The sequence below is a fragment of the Zalophus californianus genome, chromosome 16 (assembly GCF_009762305.2).
Source record: "Zalophus californianus isolate mZalCal1 chromosome 16, mZalCal1.pri.v2, whole genome shotgun sequence".
Taxonomy (NCBI): Eukaryota; Metazoa; Chordata; class Mammalia; order Carnivora; family Otariidae; genus Zalophus; species Zalophus californianus.
Window position 1 is genome coordinate 4128046 of NC_045610.1, and position 25538 is coordinate 4153583.

Here is a 25538-nt window from a genome sequence, read left to right on the forward strand (position 1 = left end):
GGATTTTTAAAATATTATATTAGAAAATGATTACTTTTATAATCAGGAAAAGTTTTCCACCATCATAATTTAACAGAAACTTTCCAAAGCACAGAAAAAAACAGAAGGCCTAATTTGTATTTTAAGCTGAACACGGCCGTGGTAACAAGCACTGACAGAGATACTGGGAAAAAAGAAACCACATGCCAATCTCCCATAAGGATTATAAAATACAAAAGTCTTTAAAAAATATTAGCAAAGCAAATTCAGAATTATGTTAAAATGACAATATGCCATCACCAAGTAGAATTTATCCTAGTAATTTAAGAACAGTTTGATGGTAGAAAATCTAATAATAAAGCTGACAGCATTAATGATTAATACAGCATAGGAGGAATTAATTAAAAACAAAACAAAAACAGAGAAAGAAAATGGAATGGAACATTGCTGCCTTAACTACAACATTATCCAACTGTGGTCTAGAAGTTCTAACCAATGCAATAAGACAAGTTAAAGAAATACACAAGGGCGGGGCCCCTGGGTGGCTCAGTCCTTAAGAGGCTCAGGTCATGATCCCAGGGTCCTGGGTTCGAGCCCTGCATCGGGCTCCCTGCTCAGCGGGAAGCCTGCTTCTCCCTCTCCCACTCCCCCTGCTTGTGTTCCCTCTCTTGCTGTGTCTCTCTGTCAAATAAATAAATGTTTAAAATCTTAAAAAAAAAATACACAAGGGCTGGAAAGAAGGAGAGGAAATTCATTATTTCCCAATGGATTAGTCTGTTTGGGAAAATTAAGTGCAGCCACTGACAGATTACTAGGAACAGGAAAAGAAATCAGTAATCAACTGCAAAATGAAAAAAAACCTAGGGCATTTCTAAATTTAAGTAATAGGTGGGGAGAATTTTTTTTAATTATTATTTTTAAACATCATTAACAATGCCAACAAAACCTAAAACATACCCAGCACAGTGCCTGCCTGGCACACAGCGACTGCGCAGGAAATATTCGGTGGAGGAATGAGTAAAAGGAAACACTTAATATTGTAGAAATGTAAATGTCCCCCAATTTAATCTATAAATAAACTACACATCTATTCAAAGTCCCATTTGGAGTTCTTTTATTGGAAAAGAGGTGGTAATTGAGGCTCAGTACAAAAGAATTTTAATGAAGCTATGCAAAATTATTCTAAAACATGGATAAAGGGAAATATAGAAAGATAAGGAATAGGTGTGATAGAGGGGGACTTTGACAATCAGATCTGAAGTTTTTATAATAACCACAAGAGTATGATGCTGGCAGTTAGCAAAAGCTTAATCTTTAGTGCAACAGTACAGAAGGTCCAGGAATAGTGCAGCTGAGCAAAAACTGGGTGAATGAAATACAGAATATTTCAGATCGTGGGGGGTAAGGTAAGGAAAAATTTAGCAAATGGAAAAAAAAGTAAAATTAGATGCCAACAACATACCAAAATAAACTTCAAATATTTTTTTTTTTAAAGATTTTATTTATTTATTTGAGAGAGCAAGAATGAGAGAGAGAGAGAGAGAGCACATGAGAGGGGGGAGGGTCAGAGGGAGAAGCAGACTCCCCGCTGAGCAGGGAGCCCGATGTGGGACTCGATCCCGGGACTCCAGGATCATGACCTGAGCCGAAGGCAGTCGCTTAACCAACTGAGCCACCCAGGCGCCCTAAACTTCAAATATTTTAAACATACATGTTTAAAAATAAAAACTGAAGGAAAGCTTGAAGAAGATTTAGGTGATCAGATAAAATATTTATACAATCTCTGGGTATGAAAGACCTTTCTCAGCATTATCTCCCCTCTTTCTAGAAGAAAAGACCACAAATAAAAATACTGAAAATTTCAAATAGAGTTTAAAAACAAGTACATGTCCAAAAAAGTGTCATTTATAAAATCAAAAGCCAAATTAAAAGAAAAAATACTGGTACCAAATATGCCAGATCAAGCATTACTATAGTCAACACACACAAAAAGAACACTGAGATTAAGAAATAACAGGTTAGGGGCGCCTGGGTGGCTCGGTCGTTAAGCGTCTGCCTTCAGCTCAGGTCATGATCCCGGGGTCCTGGGACCGAGCCCCGCATCGGGCTCCCTGCTCTACGGGAAGCCTGCTTCTCCCTCTTCCACCCCCTCTGCTTGTGTTCCATCTCTCGCTGTGTCTCTCTCTGTCAAATAAATAAATAAATCTTTAAAAAATAAAGAAAAGAAACAACAGGTTAGGTTAAGGACATATACCGTCAATTCACAAAGGAAGAAATATGAGTGTCCAATAAATATATGAAAACATGTTCAATGGCATAAGTAATTAAAAAAAAATCTACTGTATAATTTCACCTAACAGAATGAGAATGATTTTTAAAAGATAATCAGAATTGGTACAGAATTATATGTACAAGAGGCCTAAGATTTCATACGACCAGGGCGCCTGGGTGGCTCAGTCGTTAAGCGTCTGCCTTTGGCTCAGCTCATGATCCCAGGGTCCTGGGATCGAGCCCCACATCGGGCTCCCTGCTCAGCGGGAAGCCTGCTTCTCCCTCTCCCACTCCCCCTGCTTGTGTTACCTCTCATGCTGTCTCTCTGTCAAATAAATAAATAAAATCTTAAAAAATAAATAAATAAAAGTTAAAAAAAAAAGATTTCATACGACCTAAATCCAGAAAGTCTACACTGAGAAATTACTCTCACATGGGCAATAACTTAGCCACACTGAAAACTCATTTATAAATTAGAAATAATCTAACTTATCCAAGAAGATGATACCAGTTAAATGAATCAGAGATCTAAATGTAAAAAGTGAAACCATATGTTTATTAGAAGAAAACAGGAATAAATTCCTTACATCCCAGAACCTGCAAAAGTTATGAGTGAAAATGCAGAAGCAATTAAAGATCATTAGCCAACTCTGTTTAAAAAAACCAAAACTTGGGCGCCTGGGTAGCTCAGATGGTTGAGTGTCTGCCTTCAGCTCAGGTCATGATCCCAGGGTCCTGGGATCGAGTCCCGCATCGGGCTCCCTGCTCCTTGGGAGCCTGCTTCTCCCTCTGCCTCTCTCTCTCTCTCTCTCTCTCTCATGAATAAATAAATAAAATCTTAAAAAAAACTTTCACACGGCAGATGATACCACGGGCAAAGCCAAACAACAAATGATAAAGAAAATAAATTATAATCTGTCACCAAGAACTAAATTTCCGTATTATGTAAGGAACTCTTAAAGACTAAAAAGACCAACAATCCAATAAAAAAAATGGGCAAAAGATAAGAACTTCTCAGAAAAATGTATATAAATAATGCTTAAGCATGTGAAAACATACTTCCCTTGATTCGTACATAAAAAATGCACATTTGAAACTACACTGAAATACCATGTCTCACTTATCTGACCAGCAACAACTTGGTAGACTGAGAACACCATCTGTTAGCCAGCCTGTGAAGAAACAGAAACTTGTGTTCTGCTGGTCAGGGCGCCAAAGGTAAGCACACCTGTGGAGGGGAATTTGCCAATGGGTAAAAAAAAAAAAAAAAAAAAAATCACATACACCCTGGTTCTGAGAATTCACCCTTATAAGACACCTCCACAAATACAGGGAGGGAAAAAGCATAAAGGTATTTATTGCAGCATTTTCATAACAGCAAAACAGTAGAAACAATCCAAACACCCATCTTTAGACAGGTTAAACGGACATGACACATCTGGGCAATACAGTATTATATGGCCCTAAAGAAGAACAGCAAAGATCTCAGTGATTTGATATGGAGGTTCACTACAATGTAGTATTAAATAAAAAGAGCAAGATACAAAAGAGTATCTTTTTTGCGTAAAAGGAAGAGAAATGAGAACACACACACATATACACAGATGCTTATTTCTGCAAAAAGTTAACACAGGAAGAATAAACCAAAATTAATGAAAATGGTTACATATAAGAAGTATTAAAAAATCGTATAATAAACCCACAATTATATATGGTCCATTAATCTCTGACAAAGCAGGAAAGAATATCCAATGGGAAAAAAGTCTCTTCAACAAATGGTGTTGGGAAAGGTGTGAACGGTGTTGGACAGCAACATGCAGGAGGAAACTGGACCACTCTCTTACACCACACACAAAAACAAACTCAAGTGGATTAAAGACTTAAATATGAGGCCTGAAACCATAAAAATCCTGGAAGAGAGCACAGGCAGTAAAAACTGGCCAGAGCAATGTTTTTCTTTTTTGTTGTTGTTGTTTTTTAAAGATTTATTTATTTATTTGTCAGAGAGGGAAGACAAGCAGGAGAAGCAGCAGAGGGAGAGGGAGAAGCAGCAGAGGGAGAGGGAGAAGCAGCAGAGGGAGAGGGAGAAGCAGCAGAGGGAGAGGGAGAAGCAGCAGAGGGAGAGGGAGAAGCAGCAGAGGGAGAGGGAGAAGCAGCAGAGGGAGAGGGAGAAGCAGGCTCCCCACTGAGCAGGGAGCCCGATGTGGGGCTTGGTCCTGACCTGAGCCGAAGGCAGGCACTTAACAACGGAGCCACCCGGGTGCCCCGCAACGTTTTTCTAGATATGTCTCCTAAGGCAAGGCAAATAAAAGCAAAAATAAACTATTGGGACCACATCAAAACAAAAAGCTTCTGAACAGCAAAGGAAACAATCAACAAAACAAAGAGGCAATCTACTGAATGGGAGAAGATATTTGCAAAGGACATAAGTGAAAAAGGGTTACTATCCAAAATATATAAAGAACTGATACAATTCAACACCCTAAAACAAATAATCCAATTAAAAATGGGCAGAAGACATGAACAGACATTTCTCCAAAGAAGACATCCAGATGGCTAACAGACACATGAAAAGATGCTCAACATGCCTCATCATCAGGGAAACGCAAATCAAAACTACAAGATACCACCTCACACATGTCAGCATGGTTAAAACCAACAATAAAAGAAACAATAAGTGTTGGCAAGGATGTGGAGAAAAAGGAACCTTCGTGCACCACTGGTGGGAATGCAAACCGGTGCAGTCACTGTGGAACAGTATGGAGGTCCCTCAAAAAGTTAAAAATTAAACTGCCCAATGATCCAGTAATCACCCTAATGGTTCTGAGAATTCACCCTTGTAAGACACCTCCACAAATATAAGGAGGGAAAATGCATAAAGGTATTTATTGCAGCATTTTTCATAACAGCAAAATAGTAGAAACAATCCAAACACCCATCCTACCAAAGAATACAAAAACACGAATTCAAAGGGGTACATGCACCCCGATGTTTACAGCAGCATTATTTACAATAGCCAAGCTATGGAGGCAGCCCGAGTGTCCACTGACAGATAAATGGATAAAGATGTGGTATATAGATACAATGGAATATTACTCAGCCATCAAAAAATAATGAAATCTTGCCATTTGCAACACGGATGGAGCTAGAGAGTATAATGCTAAGTGAGATAAGTCAGAGAAAAACAAATATCATATGATTTCACTCATAGGTGGAATTTGAGAAAAAAAACAAAGGAACAAAGGGAAAACGAAAAAGAGAGACAGATCAAGAAACAGACTCAACTACGGAGAACAAACTGGTGGTTATCACAGGGCAGAGGGGTGGGGGATGGGGAAATAAGTGATGGGGATTAAAGAGTAAGTAGAAAAAAAATGAATAAAAACAGATGCAAAGGATACCATAAAACACAGGGGAAAAAAAAAAAGAATCCATCCTAATAACTTTAGAACAGAATAACCTCAGTATTATTAGTGGGATATTAGTTTTAAAAAGTCGAAAAAAAAAAGACGAATTCCAACTTAGTGTTTATGGTGGTACCTGTGTAGTAATTCTGAAACTGTTTTCTGTAAACTATAAAACAGACCAAGTGAGCAAAAAGATGTCATTGTTTTTGGAAACCAAAGTTCTGACTGCTGGAAAAGAAACAAAGGAATTTGGAATGGAGAAGGTTAGAAACTCATGGTGTTGGACTTGAAGGTGCTAGCATGAACTCATGAGCGTCTGAAAAATATATTTCCTAGTCAAATCCTGCCACTGTTTTTGTACAGCCTGTAAGCCATTTACATTTTCTCACATAAAATGTAAAAAAGGCTATTATCCTTTTGGCAAGAATAGATCCTCCAAGAGGTGAAGATGTCACCTCTTGTCCTGCAAAGGCTGGGAGATTTACTGTCTGGGGTTTGAACTAGATTACGAAATTGTTAGAAAATTTTAAGGTGAAGTAGGAGAAATTAAACAGGTGTCATGCTTCATTTAGTCTCAGTTATAATGATTAACTGATTGGTTGTAATGTCAATTCCACACGTGTAAGTTTGGAGGTCATTACACACACACACACACACACACACACACACACACACACACACACACACACACACACACACACACACACACACACACACACACGGAGCCTCAGCAGCAGGAGGGTTTTATGCTTCATTTAGTCTCAGTTATAATGATTAACTGATTGGTTGTAATGTCAATTCCACACGTGTAAGTTTGGAGGTCATTACACACACACACACACACACACACACACACACACACACACACACACACACACACACACACACACACACACACACACACACACACACACACACACACACACACACACACACACACACACACACGGAGCCTCAGCAGCAGGAGGGTTTTCAGACGTCCAAGCTCAAAGAAATCATTCGAAGGACTAATTTCCTCCTGGTCTTACCCTGATTGTATTTTCACCATTTCTTTCATACTGATTTTGCTGTTGGATTTTCTCGGCAATCTCTTGTGCAATTTGGCAGGTAGAATCGTACGTGGAGAACCTGCATCGAAGTCGTAAAGAGAGAAGGATGTTAAGGTTCTTTAAGAGATGATTTCCGCATTATCTGAGCTTCAGTTTTTTTTTTTTTTTTAATTCTAGCCGCAGATGCAAACAGAAGGGGAGGGTAGTAATAGTGACAGTCCTAGGGACATGTGTTGCTATTACAGTAAATAACGATGAGCTGGGCTCTATCCTGAATGCTTCGTTTGTAATAATTCACTTAATCCACACAAAAACAACAGGAGATGCGTCCCATTACCATCTCCACCTTACAAGGGAGAAAAGCAGGCACAAAGAGGTAGAGCAACTTGCCCAAGAGGTACCACCAGCCACAAACCAAGGCTGTCCAGCCCTGAGCCTCTGCTCCTAACCACTTCACCATTCTATGGTCACGTGTTTGAATTCATTCACTTCTAGAACATTCAGCAAACATTTACGGAGGGCCTCCTTTGTACTGAGCACTGTTCTGGGCCCTGGAGAACAGAGCAGTGAACAAAATGGACAAAGTCCCTACTCAAGGAGCTTAGCGAAGGGAGAAAGGCATAAGATAAATAAATATGGAGTAGTCAAGCGCTAAGAAGAAAAATAAAGCAGGATAAAAGAACAAGACAGTGACAGGCAAGATGAGGAAGGCAGCCAGGCAGGGGAAGAGCTTTACAAAACAGGGACAGCAAGTACTGTTTATCCTAAAACTAAATGCTCTAGGGACATGGGACACACACCCTCCTGATAGCTAAGCTTACAAGAACTCTCTCAGAACATTTGCTGAGTTTCTATTTGGCATTCAAAGCGTTGGAGGCTTTGGAAAAATTCACAGTGAATTCACAGTCGTCTCTCATTTTGTCCTTTTGTGACGGCCTTGCTACTTGTTTCACAGAGAATAGCTAAGTGTGCACACACACTGCATCTCTCCTACCAGGTAGTCTGCTCAATACGACCAACATATTTCCCAGGACTGTCCCAGTACCAAATACTGAAAACTGCTGCTTCACCTAATGCCCCAATTTCTGCTTGAAAAAAGTAAATGATCCATTTCTTAACATCTTTGAACTCCCACATGTTACTCCTACACTGAGGGAACTTGGCAAATGTGTTTTTCAGTGATGGGAAAAACAATCTCCGATCGCTTCCCTTGGCGATCTTACTATAGTAATTGCAGCAACGGGTAACAGTTGAGTACCTGTTCTGGGCCAGGTCCTGGGCTAAGAGTGTTACATTCTGAACTTCACATCCCATGAGGTAGGATCTTTAACAACCCCCCACTATACGTTAAAGTAGCATCATGCATATGTGTGTGTGTGTGTAAGTGTGTGTATGTTCATGTATACAGAAAAAGAGCAGGTGATACAACACATAATTAAGAATATAGGAGGGAAGGGGCACCTGGGTGGCTCAGTCGGTTAAGCGTCTGACTCTTGATTTCAGCTCAGGTCATAATCTCAGGGTCATGAGATCGAGCCCCACATCAGACTCTGCACTGAGCCTGGTTGAGAGTCTCTCTCTCCCTCTGCCCCTCTCCCCAACCAAAAAAAAAAAAAAAAAAAAAAAGAAAATAGGAGGGCAGCTGGTAAGGAAACTGGGTCCTGGCCCGTCTTTGCCACATTTCCCCTTTTCCCCTCCATACTGTCCTCTCTGAAAAGAGGAGCTTAGGTCTGGCTCTGTGGTCCCAGACCATACCAATGAAGATCGATAATAAGTTACGATACAGCTCCTGCAAAACATCGAATCTGAAAGTGAGAGGAATAACTGGCGGCCGGGTGCACTCAGACTTGACTGGGCTGGGCCAAGAGGGTGCATCCTGGGCTGAACTGCAAGGTTGAAGCAGGGGGGAGGGACACATCCTAGACTTGGCAGACGGCACAAGGAGCAAGCAAGGGTGAAAGGAAGGAAATGGAAGGACATGTGCCTGGTGCATTCGGCTGCACGGCCCCGGGTGGGAGGATCAGCATCAGAGGGTACAGAAGCTAGTTTCTGCAGAGCCTCGAACACCAGGATAATCAGGTGAGACTTTTGAAAGAGGCTGTAGGGGGACCCTTTCACACATTGAGTGAGCCCTTGAAGAGGTTCTGTGAAATGCAGAAGGCCAAAATCCCAGATGTTTTGCTCCCACTCCTCACATTACCACGTTAGCCCTGGAGAGCGGTGGTTCTAAAACTTCGCTGGCACTGGAATCACCAGGGGAATCTTGAAACAACAACATCACAGCTAAATCCCGGCCCCCAGCCTCACGCATTCTGTTTAAACTGGAATGGGGTTTGACCTGGACTCAAGGACTTGTGAAAGCTCCCCCAGGTCTTCCGATCCATACCAAAGTTTGAGAACCACGGGCCTAGAGGTCATGGGCAGCCTCATCACTGTTACCAAGCACATAAGGGCCTACACCACTAGTTTAGGAACCTGAACTCATTTACACAAATGGCTGGGAACGAGAAGGGGGTGGCGGGAGACCAGAAAGCTTCTCCAGCTCTCCAGTTCTGTAACTGGTCCCCAGTGTCTACTGTCTGCGAGGCACGGGGCTAAAAGAGGGGGCCACAGCATTAACAGATGGCATAAAAGAGATGCCAGAGCCATTTAAGAGAAAAATCAAAGACTTAGTAATCTGATAGGAGGAGTGAAGAAAAAGGGGATGATTGGAGTTTTCAGGCCTAATTGACTCAGAGGATGGTGATGCCCCGGCAGAGACCAAGGAGCCACAAAGGGGAGCAAAGAGGCAGTTCCCAGACTATGAACTGAGCCCCTGTTCTACCACAAAAACACTGAATGCACAACAGTTAAATTCATACATGTATGAGATTTACTTAAAAAAAAAATCTCAGGGGAAAAAAGACGTGGCAGATAGAGATGATATAAGTATGGCAGAATATTGGTAATTACAGGAACTGGGCGAGGAGTATAAAGGGGTTCATTATACTAGTCCACTTGGTATATATGTTACCTTCCATAACAGTTTTTAGAATAGACCCAAAAAAGGACCAACCAGAATACAAAACTGTTAAGGTCTGTTTAACCGTAATTTTTCCAGAAATGACGTATCATCAACAAATACGTTGCCCCAGCAGTAAAGTTAATTAACTCTAGCAATGAACCAGTTAAGAGGCAGTAATCACTTGCTACTTCTATTAAAAAGTGAGCTTGTCACTCACTGCTATATTCCATTTTTGTTATTATTATGTTCAATTAGCCAAAATACATTCCATTATATCCCTCAGGAGTAAAGCATCAGTGACATATGATTTTTCAAGAGCACAAAGGCAAAGCTGTATGCAGTCAAGTCTGTTTTCATGGGTTTTTTTCAAAGTCCCGTTCCATACTCCTTCTGCCCTGAAGTCTTCATCAGCAACCTACTTTGCAAGGTACCCGATGCTAACACAGCAGAGTTCCCTCACTGTTTCACCATCAACAGTCAGATGAGAAAGCCGTTGGGTCAAACTCCTTGAGAGTAACAGGAAACGTGATGTGCTCTCAGCATAAACTGGGGAAGAGGCTTGGGGTCCAATGATCGCTTCCACCAATCTAAATGGATAACCATCTCTGAGCTTTATATCCTACCTTATGTGTAAAGTGAGGGGTTTAGCTCCCAGGAGGTGGACGGCAATTTAGCAATACATATCAAGGGCCTTAAAAATGTTCATATCCTTCGGTTATTATTTTTTATTATGTTAATCACCATACATCATTAGTTTTTGATGTAGCGTTCCATGATTCATTATTTGCGTATTAACACCCAGTGCTCCACGCAGAACGTGCCCTCTTTAATACCCATCACCAGGCTAACCCATCCCCCCGCCCCCCTCCCCCCTAGAACCCTCAGTTTGTTTTTCAGAGTCCATCGTCTCTCATGGTTCATCTCCTTCAATCCAATAGCCCCACTTCCAGAAAGCAAGTGGAGGAAATAAGGAATGGAACAAAGGGGCAGTCTTTGCAACAGTTAAACAAAAACAAACTCTAACATTACAAAGAGGGAAATAAGTAAATAAATTATGGTTATTCATACGATGCACTATTACGTACCATAAAAAAAAATCATGTTTTCAGTAAATATTTAATGACATGGAGAAATGTTCCTTGCTTTGTAAAACATGCAGGTTTCCCTCACTATCCAAAAATAGTCTTCCTACAAAACCTTTCCCAAGCCAAAATGGAGTAAAGCAAAGGGGCCAATTACCATAAATATATATGGAAAATTTTTTGAGCTTTCCTAGCCCCCCAAAAATAACCTCTCTTGGGCTTTTCTGATACCTTAGGGCCCATCTTGCTAACAGATACACAAAATAAACCAAGATAAAGCCCAGATGCTCACAAAGCTATGACAGCTTGATGCTGAGATGCTGAGATGCTGAGTGCAGTTCCCAGGGAAGGAGCTTGGGGGGGGGGTCACTCTTACTGACTGGGGGTGCAATGTCTCTATGACAGCTTGCTGCAAAACAAACGCTGAATGCTATTTTTGCTTCCCCCATTCTTTTTCACAAAAGCAAAAATCCTCTTCTGATTTCTTTTGGTTAGCAAAAACAGGTACTAAGGTAAGTCTTTCATAAAAGCAAAGGGGCATAATGTGAAGTCTCAAGAAGCGGAGATACTTGTACATATACCATATATATGTGTGCATATATACGTGTATATATGCATACTATATAAACTAATGTTTTCATTTTAAAATCATTAACAGCTATTACTCCAAATGATAAGAGTTGACGATGTGGGTTTTTTTTTCTCTGCAAATATTCAGTATTTTCTAAATTTTCTATCAGAGTGTATACAAGTGTTAAAATTAGGTGGAAAAAAATTAGAGTTAAATCAAGTGACATTGGCGCAGGTAACCTAGATCCAAAGTAGTGCTAACTTTGATCCTGCAACCCATTCTCCTAATAGTCACACTGCCTACAATTTAAACAATTATAAATTATACCAGAAATATTAACAAGAACTTTATAGAGCTAGAATATGCTTTTAATCATTAAACAAACAAACAAAACTACAGTCCGACATGCCGTAGTAATATGTTCCTTAGGATCAGACCTTGTGTCTTTTCATCATTCAGTCCTTAGGACTTAATTGGTTGAAGGAACGACCCTTATCAGTTTTTTTTTTTTTTTTTTTTTACTGCAGAGTTGCTGCAGTAGGAACAGCCTTCAAGATACTGACTCAGATAGGGGTTAAATGCCTTATAAGCAAATGCGTAATTTCCCCTCCCTGATTCCTCTAAGTTTTTTGAAGGGCCCACAAGATCCTAGTGCGAACTGGTTGCTAACTGGCGGGTGACCGTGGGTTCTGAACCTCGGTTTCTCCGCCTGGGAAGTAAGAGAGGGGAGGTCACCAGATGGACCGGCATTCCCCAAAAAGGTGACTTGAACTTCACTTTCCCGGGAGTCCAAGGAAGCCTGCACCAGCCAGCTCCGCAGCCAGGACAAGCGGGATATCCCCGCGGCCAGATGCAGCCGAGACGGGCTAAAGGCACGGTGTCCGGGATTCGGTACTAGCCCCCGGCTCCCCGGAGTCCACCCTGTCCCCCTCCCGGGCCACCCCTGCGAGCACCGAGGGTGGCGGAACGCGGCGCGGTCTCCCTGCGCACGGGAAGGGGCCTTGCTGCCCCGCCCCTCACCCTGAAGGGCTTCCCCGGCCCCAGAGCCCGGCTCCCGCCGGCTCCCCGGAGGCCCGGCCTCCCCCGCGGACCCTCGCCTCGGCCGCCCTCGCCCGGGGCTCACCAGGGGTCCGGGGCCATCGTGCAGTCTCCGCCCGCCGTCGGACACTTCCTGCTCGCGGCAGCTGACTACGGCGGCCCGCGCGGCTCATACCCCGCGGTTCGGCCCGGGCGCGACCGGAACCCGGAGTTTGCCGGGACAGCGTGCACGGGGCGGGGGGCGGGGGGGCCTCAAAAGGATGATCAAGAAAGGGAAGCGGCCCCCAGGGAACATTAGGTTGGAGCAATCTAACCTAATCTGCTCCCACTGAGAGACGCGAACAGCCGGGCGCAATTAAAATAAAATGGTTGGAACTAAAATCTAAGCATTTTTCCCGGAAGGTGGGAGCATCTCAAGACCTCCAGCAGTTACCGGAAATTTCATCGTGCTTTAAACAAAAAACAAAAGCAAAACTGGACAGTGGGCATAGTTGCCCAATTGCATAAATTTACCAAAACTCACTTAGAGTGAATTTTACATGTGAAGTGATAGCTCAAGAAAGCTTAAAAATTCTCTTCAATCCTACTTCAAACAAGGGACCCAAAGAAGTGGCCATTATATATTATCTTATAGCAGGCTTCCTTAAATGACACTCGGTGTTTGATTCTATGGTTAGGAAACAAAGTCACGGACGTGGAGGGAAAGCGTGTCCTCAGCGTCCCTAAATTTCTAGAGAAATAGGGGGAAAAAAGAAGCCCTATTCCTTTTGCAGGGGGAGCTCGGGGCGAGGCAGCCGGGAGTCAGCGCGGGCGTGTGTCTGGTGCGCATGCGCACGTCCGTTACCATACCGACCAGAAGACGCTGCGCCGCCGGAGGCCGAGCGGAGGGAGAGCCCAGTCTCCAGAGGATGGAGAACCAAATGTCGCTCAAAGCCGAGGTGGCCGAGCTGGAGCTTGAGGCCGTGATCGGCTTCAACGGTGAGGCCTCGAGCGTGTCTGGGCTGGGCGGTTTGCAAGCCCCGGGGACGAGTAGTGCAAACAGGGACCGTGGGACACCGGGTGCACCTGGAAGGCAGCGCGGGACACTGGCCGGGGCCAAGCTCCCTCCTGCCCCAAAGTCCTGATGTCACTTCCTCGCTCCAAGTCTCAGGGACTAGGATGGTTTCGCAGCACTTAAAAGGGACAAGGGCCTCCTCCCCGGGCCCGAGGATGAGTAAGGCGGCCGTAACCCTTCTCCCCGCTGGTCAGCTCTGCCTTGGCCCTAAGCCCTCGCGCAGCGCCCAAAGCTGCCCGCCCCTCGGCAGCCGCGGGATTGCGAAGTCCGGGTCGGCCCCTGGGATCAAGAAACTCCTAGAATCCCAGCTGATGTGCTATGAGAAAGGGCTGGGGACCGAATGTGGGTGTGAGCAGCCGCTTTAGGGGGTGGTCTTGTCCCCTAACCCAAGAAGAACTCGTAATGGTGAAGATTTCAGACCCCGATAAAAGGCGGAAAGGACGCCAGGGGGAGCTGGAGGGGAGAGATGCTCCGGATCTGGGGATGCCTGCTGGTTCAGCTCACATCTTCTTTATGACTGCCTGTTATTTTGAACATTAAGGGGGGGAAGCGCTCTTTGATGTTGTGTGTGAAGGATGGAAACAAGCAATGCGTTACATTTTAGAAAAAGCAAACTTTTTTTTTTTAAGTGCGTTGTGTAGCCTGAAAGTTTTAACATTGTAGTAATGCAGATGCAGAACAAAAGACTAAAGTTTTAGGCCCATTCTGGGACTTGGATCTCAACTCTTCGTTTTAGTTTAATAGTTTCTAATAGAAAGTGGGTGCTGGGGCACCTGGGTGGCTCAGTCGTTAGGCGTGTGCCTTCGGCTCCGGTCATGATCCCGGGGTCCTGGGATCGAGCCCCACATCGGGCTCCCTGCTCAGCGGGAAGCCTGCTTCTCCCTCTCCCACTCCCCCCACTTGTGTTCCCTCTCTCACTGTGTCTCTTTCTGTCAAATAAATAAAATCTTTAAAAAAAAAAGAAGAAGAAGAAAAGAAAGTGGGTGCTTAGTGCATCTGAGAAGTTGGCTGGTGACAAGGTCATTGGTGAAGTGAGTGAGTGACCTCCGAGTGCAGGGGGTCACACCAGTGACCAGTGCAGAGCTTCACACACAGAGCTCTGGGACTGAGTTCATGCTGTTTTGTAGAGCTCTAAGAGTAAATACACGGTCCCTTATATTCCAGCACCTCCCATGGCCATGACCCAGTATAGCTTTCACATGGAAACAAATTAGAAGCCAATGCAAATCCCCTTTTTCTCATTTTGACACCAGAACTCCTTGCAGAGTTACATTACAGTTTTGTGATTTTTAACTTGAGGGTGTAAATGTGTAATGGCACTTGACTATTCTAGGTATCGTATTTTGATAGGCATTTATTACGTAAGCAAGCCAAATATAGTTGTACTGATTATGAAAACATTTTATAAAGCTATAGTTATTAAGAATTTGGTATTAGCGCAAGAATAGCCGCATTTATCAATTGACTGGAGTCCATAAGCCCATGATTATCCTATCATGCAAAGAGTTTCTAAACTAAAAACAGCAACAATAAAACAATAGATCAAGGGTCTGCAGTCTATAGCCTGTTGGCCAAATCTGGCCCTCTGCTGGGATTTTAAATGAAGTTTTTTTGGAGCCCAGCCATGTGCATTTGTTGATATATTGTCGATGTCTGATTTTACTCTACAGTAGCATACTTGAGTAACTGTGGTCCCTAAGGCCTAAAATATTTGCTATCTGGCCCTTTATAGAAAATATTTGCTGACCCCTGAAATAGGTAAAGAAATATAAATGGCTACTAGCTCAAAATGCTAAAAACAAAAAACAAACAAACAAAAATCCCTTTTTTAACAATGACTCTTTTTTCTCAGACTGGCAAAGCTACACCTGGGGATAATAGTAGGGTAAGAATAACAAATGGCTCTCAATTACTATTGTCAGAAGAATAAATTTTACAACCTTTTTGAAAGAGGTTTTATAGTACCCATTATGATTTTTAATGAGGATAATCTTTGGGCGTCTAAAACTTGAATCACTTATTCAAGTTTCCAAAAAAGTATGTACTGTGGGATTCGCTATGGTATTGTGTGTCATAGCCCAAATACCAGAGGAAACCCAACTGAACATTGGTAAGAAATTGGTTTAAAAACAGTTGTAGTCCAGCAATGTTCTGGAACTAGACAGAGGTGGTGGTTGTAGACAGTGTGAACGTACTACCTACCACTGGATTGTCCACTTCAAAATGGTTTATGTTATGTGAATTTCACCCCAGTAAATTATTTTTAAAATTGTAGTCCTTTTGTACAACAAAATACTGCATAACCCTTAAGAAAGATGAGATAGATCTATAGGGGAAGGGGTGCCTGGGTGGCTCAGTCGGTTAAGCGTCTGCCTTCAGCTCAGGTCATGATCCTGGGGTCCTGGGATTGAGCCCCGCATCGGGCTCTCTGCTCAGTGGAGAGCCTGCTTCTCCCTCTCCATCTCCCGGCTGCTCTGCCTACTTGTGCTCTCTCTCTCTCTCTCTGTGTCAAATAAATAAATAAAATCTTTTAAAAAAAAAAGATCTATAGGGGAAGAACAAGGAAAGATGTCCAAGATAAATTAAGTGTAAAATGCAACTTGCCCAATAGTATGCATGGTATGAGCCTGTTATAGTTTAAGTGTGTGTGTGTGTGTGTGTGTGTTAGAGACAGAGGTGGGGAGAAGTGGGGCTGAGTATATATGGAGAAAGGAGGGAAACGTATTCATTCTAGGGGACACGTGTGATATCCTTTTATTTGAGGAGAATCCCAAAACAGGCAAGGGGCTGGGAGTTGTTCTGCCTTTGCTCAGGTCTTAAAGGGGGCAGACGCTTCCTCTCATAACTCTTTGGCAGCCAGTTCAGAGACAGGTGACATCATGGGCTCAGCCAGCGGGAAGTTCCCACCAGAGCCTCCCCGCTTCGAGCAGAGCCCGGTGGGAATGAGAATTCCTTAGTTCATGTCGCTTGGTCTCACCCACCTACTGGTCCTACCTCTTTTTCAAGTGTGATTTCCCATACTTACTACCAATTCTGTGAGCTGTTTGTATTCCTTCCACGAAATTATTTTTCCTCTTAAGTTCTGCCAGAAATGATCTTTCTTGTTTGCAACCAGGAACCCTAATTACTAAACTCAAAGAAAATAAATCTGAAGACATACGTATCTGCTTGTTAATGGTTTACCCTGGGCAGGGGGTATTATAGGGCTCTTTTATTTTTATCATAAAATACTTAAACAGAAATTTAGAATGCCCAATAAATACCGAGTATTGCATGCAGAATTAGCAAATTTTGATACCTTTTCTTCTTTGAGTTAACTTTTTAAGAAATAAATACACATTTTAAGTCCTCTCTCCTGACACACAATCCTATCCTTTCTCCCTCTCTAGAGACAACCACTAGCCTGAAGTTAATGTGTATTCTTTCTAGCTATGTTTTTAAATTTTACTGTACACGTAAAATATTAGATATGCTATATATAAACAATTTATATTACAAAGTTGCATACTTCTATATTTTTCTAGAAATATCATCCTGGACGCATTCTGAAGCCTGCTTTTCTTTTCTTTAAAGATTTTATTTACCTGGGGCGCCTGGGTGGCTCAGTCGTTAAGCGTCTGCCTTCGGCTCTGGTCATGATCCCAGGGTCCTGGGATCGAGCCCCGCATCGGGCTCCCTGCTCAGCTGGGAGTCTGCTTCTCCCTCTCCCACTCCCCCTGCTTGTGTTCCTGCTCTCACTGTCTCTCTCTGTCAAATAAATAAATAAAATTTAAAAAAAAGATTTTATTTATTTGTTTATTTGACAGAGAGCATAAGCGGGGACCTGCAGGCAGAGGGAGAGGGAGAAGCCGTCTTCCAGCTGAGTAGGGAGCCCGATGCGGGGCTCGATTCCAGGACCCTGGGATCATGACCTCAGCCAAAGGCAGACACTTAACTGACTGAGCCACCCAGGTGCCCCTGAAGCCTGCTTTTTTTCACCGAGCATTTGTGCAGTCTGCTCATGTTGATTAATTTATTTTACCTCCGCTACTCCCCCTGTAAACAGGCCAGCATTCGTTATCCGTTGTTGAGGGTCTTTGAGTTTATTTGCAACTTTCTGCTAATACAAACAGTATCACAGTGAACACCTCTGTAGTGGCCCATGGGCACCCTTGCAAGTATTTCTCTAGGTTATATACCGAAGAGTGGAATAGCTAGGTCGAAGGGTGCGTGCATATTCAGCCATACTGAATACGGGTGTGTTGTTTTACAAAAAACGATTCCACTAATGTACCTTCCCACAACTTAATGTATGAGTGTTCCCTTCTGATCCACATCACCACTAATGCTTCCTATTATCAGCCTTTTTATTTTATTTATATATTTATTTGACTGAAAGAGAGAGCACAAGCAGGGGGAACTGCAGGCAGAGGGAGAGAGAGAAGCAGACTACAGTGCGCCCCCCCCCCCCCCCGGGGCCCCCTCCCCGCCCCCCCATGTGGGGCTTGATCCCTGCACCCTGGGATCATGACCTGACCCAAAGGCAGCCGCTTAACTAACTGAGCCACCCAGATGCCCTTTAATGCCTTTTTAATTTTAACCATTATGATGGAGATGAAACGGTATCTCCTTTGGGATGTAATTTGCATTTCCTGATACTTGCAAAGTTGCCTATCTTTTCATATGTTTATTGGCTTTTGAGTTTACCCCCTCATTAATTGCCTGTTCCCATCCTTGGCATATCTTTCTGTTAAAGCAGTTTGTGTCTTATTTCTTTGCTTTAGCTCTTTGTATATTCTGGAAAAAATTTAAATTGTTAACATAACTGGATTAATATATTGGCCTTTTCTGTTAGGATTTGCTCTTTTTGTGGCGTGTTGAAGAAGTCATTTCCTACAACTTGTGTACATGTTAAGTCTTGTTTGTCGCAATTAGGTCCTCGATCTACCTGAAATGTGTTGTTTATGGATGGTGTGAAGTTGGATCTAATTTTACTTTTTCCATATGGATAGTCATATGGTCATAAGGTAACTGCAACTGAATAAATATATGAATAGCTCACTCCCAGGGACACAAAGCTTAGTCTTTGGAGAACCTACTGCATGAAAAAGGAATGAATTCAAAGCAGAAGAAATCATTTATTCAATAAATATATTTGGCAATTTAAGCAAAAAAAAAAAATCTATTTAGCTACTGGAATCCCATTATGCACCAAAATAAATTCTAGAGGGAATTAAATGTAAAAGATGAATTCATTAAAAGACCAGAAGATGATATTAATAAATATTTATGACTCTTTTGATGGAGTAGGAAATAGCCATAGAACGATTTTAAAATACCCAGGAATAAATGTACTAAGAAATGTATGAGATCTTTATGAGGAAAAATTGAAAATGCCACTGGAAATCCTGAAGGGAGACTTCATGGAAAAACACATCCTGCTTTTAGAAAGGAGATCGCATGTATTATTATAAAAATTATTTTTCCTTAATCTACACATTGAATACCACTCCACTTGAAATGATTTTTAACGAATCAACCAGACTTTACAGTTTATATTGTAAAATAACATCAAGCACAAATGATGTGGTTTTGGAATATAGGTGAGGTTCAGTGGGGTGGAGTCCGGAGCTGATGACTAAAGATCTTGAGCCATCTTTGGTGCAAATAGGTGGTTTATTAAAGCTCAGGAACAGGACCCGTGGGCAGAAAGAGCTGCTGCCCCAGGGTTGTGAGGGGTGGCTGATCATATACTATAGGGTTGGGGGAGGTAAGGAAAAGGGAGGTTTCAAAAGAACTTTCATATGCTAAAGAGGACCTACAAGATGCTGGAGGCCTTGCCATTGTCAAGTTAAGGTTGTTTTTCCCCCTCTAGCAAGGCATTAACATTAAGATAGTTGGGAGCTTCCTGGAAGAATGTCACACATGTCCCACCCAGGAGTGGGAGGTGGGGAGAGGTTGTAGGTTGTCGGCTTATGCTTTGTCTTCAGCCAGGCTTCTTTTCCCTCATCACAACGCCCAAAATTCTGACCCAAAGTTGAGTGATAAGGAAGGACTTCTGTCTATGTCATATTAAAACATATAACAAAGGTTTGTAATTCTTGAGATAGTTCTTGGCAAATACCTGGAGGATGGGGGGCGGGTCTCAAACTGAGCCTGGCTTCTTTAGGGTGCCTGGTGGTGCCTTAGAAACAAATTATCTTTACCAAACTTCTTTTTTTTTTTTTTAAGATTTGATTCATTTATTTGAGAGAGAAAGAGTTCACGAGGAAGGGGGGAGGGGCACAGGAAGAGGGAGAAGCAGACTCCCCAGGAGCAGGGAGCCTGCTGCAGGACTCGATCCCAGAACCCCGGGATCATGACCTGAGCTGAAGGCAGACGCTTAACCGACTGAGCCACCCAGGCACCCCTTTACCAAACTTCTGCCCCAGGCAGTGAATTCACATTCCTCGTGCCTCTGCACCCACCAAGACAGGCTGCTCTCCTATTTCTGGCACTGAGAAAATCCTGCTTCTCAGCATTGCGAACTTGACCCTGGGGCCTTGCTATCCAACAGTGAGGTTGCTGGACCAGCATCAACATCTCTTGAGAGCTTGTCAGAAATGCAGAATCTCAGCCCCTCTCCAGACCTCAGATCCGAATCTGCATTTTAACCAGATCCCCTGGTGATTTTATACACTTTAGAGTCTGAGAAGTGATCCACTAGGCTGACCTTGTCGGTGGAATAAAATTACATACATTAACCCCCCCCACACCCACACACACACAACACACTTATTTTAGTTGAAATCAGGTTTCTTCCAAAAGTGCTCTCTTTTGTCTCCAATTCTTTAAAAATTGGCCACTTCACCAAATTATTACTTTTTAAAACAAATTTGTTTTAAGTAAGCTCCATGCCTAACTTGGGGCTTGAATTCACAACCCAGAGATCAAGAGTCACCTGCTCTACCGACGGAGCCAGCCAGGTGCCCCTAATTATGATGATTTTTATTTTTTCTTATTTATTTTTCTAATGATTACTCTTTCAGGACATGTGCCCACTGGCCTGAAATGCCATCCTGACCAGGAGCATCTGATTTACCCTCTGGGCTGCACAATCCTGATTCAGGCGATAAACACACAGGAACAGAATTTCCTGCACGGTCACGGCAACAATGTCTCCTGTGTGACCATCTCCAAGAGTGGGGTTTACATAGCCTCCGGACAGGTCACGTTCATGGGCTTCAAGGTGAGTGTGCTTTAAAATAGCTCCCTATAAATCAGTAGAGAGGTGCGCCCCCCCCCCCCCGAAAACCCACCCCCTTCCAGGTCAGCTCTGTGCTCACGTCCTTCCCCTCCCTTTTCCTCTTGCCTCCTCTTTGAGCTCATCTTCATTCCCTCGGGCTGGGAGTAAAGTATTTTGGTGTTCACACCAGACCCTGCAGCTTGCGGACTGATAATGCTCAGGAACCAAAAGTCCCTGCTTAATTTATTTTTATTTATTTACTTTTTTAGTCCCTGCTTAATTTAAAAACTATTGCCAGTTTCTTGCGGTTGTATATGTAAGACATGATCTAATTTCCAGAAAAAGTGCAATTACTGATTACTTCTCACCAAGGCAGGGAGCTCTCCCCTCAGACTCTTCTGAAGCCGGTCTGTGATCTGACAGTGTATTCTCGCTCCCAGGCAGACATCATTTTGTGGGATTATAAGAAAAGGGAGCTGATTGCCCGACTGTCACTTCACAAGGGCAAAATCGAAGCGCTGGCCTTTTCACCAAATGATTTATACTTGGTATCACTCGGAGGCCCAGATGACGGAAGGTAATGAACTCAACACGTTTATTTCTAGGTATGTCATGCACCCTCTCCCCCAGCACCCTCCTCCACCCCCTGCCGGACATTCTCTGTTGGCCTGTCCCTATTCAGCTGTGCGTCATGTGAAAAGCTTATGGGGAAAATACCGTAGGGCCACAGATCTCCACCTTTGATGCACATCACATCCCACTGGGGAGCTTTATTTATTTATTTATTTATATTTATTCATTTGAAAGAGAGACAGAGACAAAGAGAACACAAGCAGGGGGAGGGGGAGAGGCAGAAGCAGACTCCCGGCTGAGCAGGGAGCCCGGGGCTTGATCCCAGGACCTGGAGATCATGACCTGAGCCAAAGGCGGAGGCTTAACCATCTGAGCCACCCAGGTGCCCCCTGGGGAGCTTTAGAAATCACTGATACCTGGCTCCACCTTCAGAAAGCTGGATTTGATGAGTCTGGGCTTTAGGGGGCCCCAACACTTCCCAGGTGATTCCAATGTGCAGCTGAATTTGAGCACCTTTGCTGTAAAAGAAAGATATCATCATCATCATCACCATTGTCAATGACAAGAGCTAATTTTCGGGTGGTGGGGGACGGGGGCACTTACTGTGTGACAGGTGTGTATTGAACACCTTAGCCGTGTTATCTCCTTAACCTGAGGTGGGAGCTACTGGGGCTGTGTGACAGGTGAGGGATGAACACCACCAACCGGTAAGTAGCAGAGCTGGGAGAGCCACCCTGGCAATGTGACCCCAAAGGTGGCATTTTTAACCTGCCTTGCCCGAGACACCATCTTTGCCCCCACTGAGGAACTCAAGAGTCCAGTGTAGGAGGCAGAGAATACAGACACATGAAATTCGGAGGAAAAAGATGTAAAAGCATTGTGTTAGAAAGAGCAATCAACGCGGTACAGAGTCCCACGTGAATGCTAAAGGGGCGTAGTCTGTAGAAGAAAAACAGGAGCGTCCCAGGTTTGTGTGGGATTTAATACTTCGGTGAACTCTTACAGATAGTTTCTTATTCAAGCTTTGCGGGTCTATTACAAAGGAAATTTACCTTTTTTTAAAAAAAGATTTTATTTATTTATTTGAGAGAGTGCACAAGTGTGGGGAGGGAGAGGGAGAAGCAGGCTCCCCGCTGAGCAGGGAGCCCGATGCGGGACTCGATCCCAGGACCCCCGAGATCATGACCTGAGCCTAAGGCAGATGCTTCACTGACCAAGCCACCCAGGCGCCCCAAAGGAAATTTACATTTGTGTGCAGTTATATCTTGACAGTTCTCTTACTAGATAGCAAATCAGCAGAATTTTCATGAGACTCCTCCTTTGATGATTATTCCCCCCATCCCATAAGCATGCTCACTTTCCCTGGGCTGTCCCATTTGACGGTTTTTCATAAGACACGTATCCAGAAATCAACCATTACCAGTCTCAGCTCAACTTAAAGTGGCTGTTCTCCATCCTGGGTGCACGCTGGAATCCCCTGAGGACATTTTGGAACGACTGAGGCCTGGATCCCACCCCCAGAGATTCTTCAGATCTTGGCAATCCGGCCACCCCCAGCCCAGCCCCTACCAGAGAGATGCCCGGAAGATGAATAGTCACAGTGGGGGCAAGGAGGGTGGGGTTCTGTCCACTGGTTTCAGACAGGGGTCAGCCCTGAACTTGTGCGAGGGCCCGTTGGACCCAAACCACCAGGCTTCTCCACAGATGAGGAGGAACAGAACAGATGCCGGGAACTGCACTGGACATTCTGCAGTTTGTATGTGCATATATATATTTTTTAAATATTTTGTAACCTGCTTATGGAACTATTTTGCATTAATGTTATGCTATCAATGTAATGGAACCTGCTTTTTGGTTTGGGGGGGTGTTTTGCATTTTCATTTTAAATTTTATTTGTTAAAAATATTTTTTTCGGGCATAATGAACAGGGTTATATTAGTTTCAGGTGCACAATATAATGATTCAACAATTCTATACGTTTTTGGGCACTTGGACTGCCTCCAGATCTGGGCTATCGTAAATAATGCTGCAGTAAACACAGGGGTGCATATATATCTTTTTGAATTAGTGTTTTCATTTTCTTTGGGTAAATACCCAGGAACGGAATTACTGGATCATAGGGTAATTCTATTTTTAACTTTTTGCGGGCCCTCCATACTGTTTCCACAGTAACTGCACCGGTTTGCATTCCCACCAGTGATGCACAAGGGTTTCCTTTTCGCCACATCCTCTCCAACACCTGTTGTTTCTTGTGTTGTTGATTTTAGCCATTCCGACAGGTGTGGTGGTATCTCATTGTGGTTTTGATTTGCATTTCCCTGATGATGCGTGATGTTGAGCATCTTTTCATGTGTTTGTTGGCCATCTGTATACCTTTTCTGGAAAAATGTCTGTTCAGACTCTCTGCCCATTTTTAATTGGATTTTTTTTTCTAGTGTTGAGTTATATAAGGTTTTTTTTTATGTATTTTGGACATTAACCCCTTATCATATATGTCATCTGCAAGTATCTTCTCCCATTCAGTAGGTTGCCTTTTTGTTTTGTTGATGGTTTTCTTCACTGTGCAAAAGCTTTTTGTTTTGGTGTAGTCCCCCTCATTTAATTCTGCTTTTGTTTCCCTGCCAAAGGAGATGTATTTGGAACAATGTTTCTATGGCCCATGTCAAAGAAGCTATTGCCTGTGTTTTCTTCTAGGATTTTTATGCATTCAGGTTGCACATTTAGGTCTTCAATATATTTTGGGTTTATTTTTGTGTATGGTGTAAGAAAGTGGTCCAGTTTCACTCTTTTGCACGTAGCTGTCCAATTTTCCCAACACCATTTATTGAAGAGACTGTCTTTCCCCCATTGTATATTCTTTTTTTTTTTAAAGATTTTATTTATTTATTTGACAGCGCGCAAGCAGGGGGAGCAGTAGGCAGAGGGACAGGGAGAAAGAGGCTCCCCACTCAGCAGGGAGCCTGATATGGGGCTCAATCCCAGGACTTTGAGATCACGACTGAAGGCAGATGCTTAACTGACTGAGCCACCCAGTATATCCTTGCCTCCTTTGTCATAGATTAATTGGCCATAAAAGTGCGGATTTATTTCTGGACTCTATTCTGTTCCTTTGATCTAGGTGTCTGCTTTTGTCCCTGTATCATACTGTTTTGATCACTATAGCTTTGTAGTAATCTTGAAATCTGGAATGTTCTTTCTTTTCCCAAAATTGCTTTGGCTACTCAGGGTCTCTTGTGGTTCCATACACATGTGAGGATTATATGTTCTACTTCTGTGAAAAATGCTGGTATTTTTATAGCAATTGCATTAAATCTGTAGATTGCTTTGAGTCCAGTATGGACATTTTAACAATATTTGTTCTTCCAGTCCATGAGCATAGCATGTCTTTCCATCTGTTCATGTTGTCTTCAATGTCTTTCATCAATGTTTTATAGTTTTCGGAGTACAGGTCTTTCACCTCCTTGGTTGAATTTGTTCCTGGGTATTTTATTCTTTTTGGTGCAATTGCAAATGGGATAGTTTTCCTAATTTCTCTCTCTGTCACTTTGTTATTAGTGTAGAGAAATGTATTTTCTGTATTTTAATTTTGTGTCCTGCTACCTTACTGAATTCTTTTATATGTTCTAGTAGTTTTTTTGGTGGAATCTTTAAGGTTTTCTGTATATAATATCATGTCATCTGCAAATAGTGACAATTTACTTCTTCCTTACCAATTTGGATGCCTTTTATTTCTTTTTCTTGTCTGATTGCTGTGGCTAGGACTTCCAGTACTATGTTGAATAATAGTGGTGAGAGAAGACATTCTTGTCTTGTTCCTGATTTTAGAGGAAAAGCCTCTCAGTTTTTCACCATTAAGTGTGATATGTAAGCTGTAGGTTTTTCATATATGGCCTTCATCACGTTGAGATATGTTCCCTCTAGACCTGCTTTGTTGAGCGTTTTTATCATGGATGAATGTCGTACTTTGTACAATGCTTTCTCTGCATCTACTGACAACAACCTGCTTTTTGATTAACTTTATACCAAGGTCATATTCCCTGTGGGTTTGTGCAGACATAGATCTTATTCTTTGCAATGACTGCGTTGTATACCATTGTATATCAGATACGCTGGAATTTGTTTGGCCAACGCACTATGTCAGTGCCTTTTATTTGTTTTTAAATTTTAAACCTGTTTTTGGAAAATGGAAGCTATACCATGTCCATGGTTTATAAAGAAAGGATGTCATCCTGCTATGCACAAGAATTCAGAATTCATAGCCCTTCCACGTGAAGAGCTCTCCCAAGGAACACGGGGATTTCTTTTC

General features: G+C 42.9%; 2 protein-coding genes across 3 annotated transcripts in view; one reads left to right on the top strand and one right to left on the bottom strand.

Moving 5' to 3' along the window:
- Nucleotides 1-12621, bottom strand: part of STX8 (syntaxin 8) — a 257019-nt gene extending 244398 nt beyond the window's left edge. Inside the window, exons 1-2 of the mRNA XM_027567767.1 lie at nucleotides 12487-12621; nucleotides 6686-6785 (exon numbers count right to left, since the gene is read on the bottom strand). Coding sequence (XP_027423568.1) covers nucleotides 6686-6785; nucleotides 12487-12503 — 117 coding nt within the window. The 5' untranslated portion in view covers nucleotides 12504-12621. The remainder of the gene's footprint in view (nucleotides 1-6685; nucleotides 6786-12486) is intronic.
- Nucleotides 12622-12777: 156 nt separating this feature from the next.
- CFAP52 (cilia and flagella associated protein 52) overlaps nucleotides 12778-25538 on the top strand; it is a 43206-nt gene continuing 30445 nt past the window's right edge. For both annotated transcript variants that reach the window (XM_027567765.2, XM_027567766.2), the window contains exons 1-3: nucleotides 12778-13379; nucleotides 20463-20662; nucleotides 21100-21236. In XM_027567765.2, the coding sequence (XP_027423566.1) occupies nucleotides 13229-13379; nucleotides 20463-20662; nucleotides 21100-21236 (488 nt within the window). In that variant the 5' untranslated portion in view covers nucleotides 12778-13228. The remainder of the gene's footprint in view (nucleotides 13380-20462; nucleotides 20663-21099; nucleotides 21237-25538) is intronic.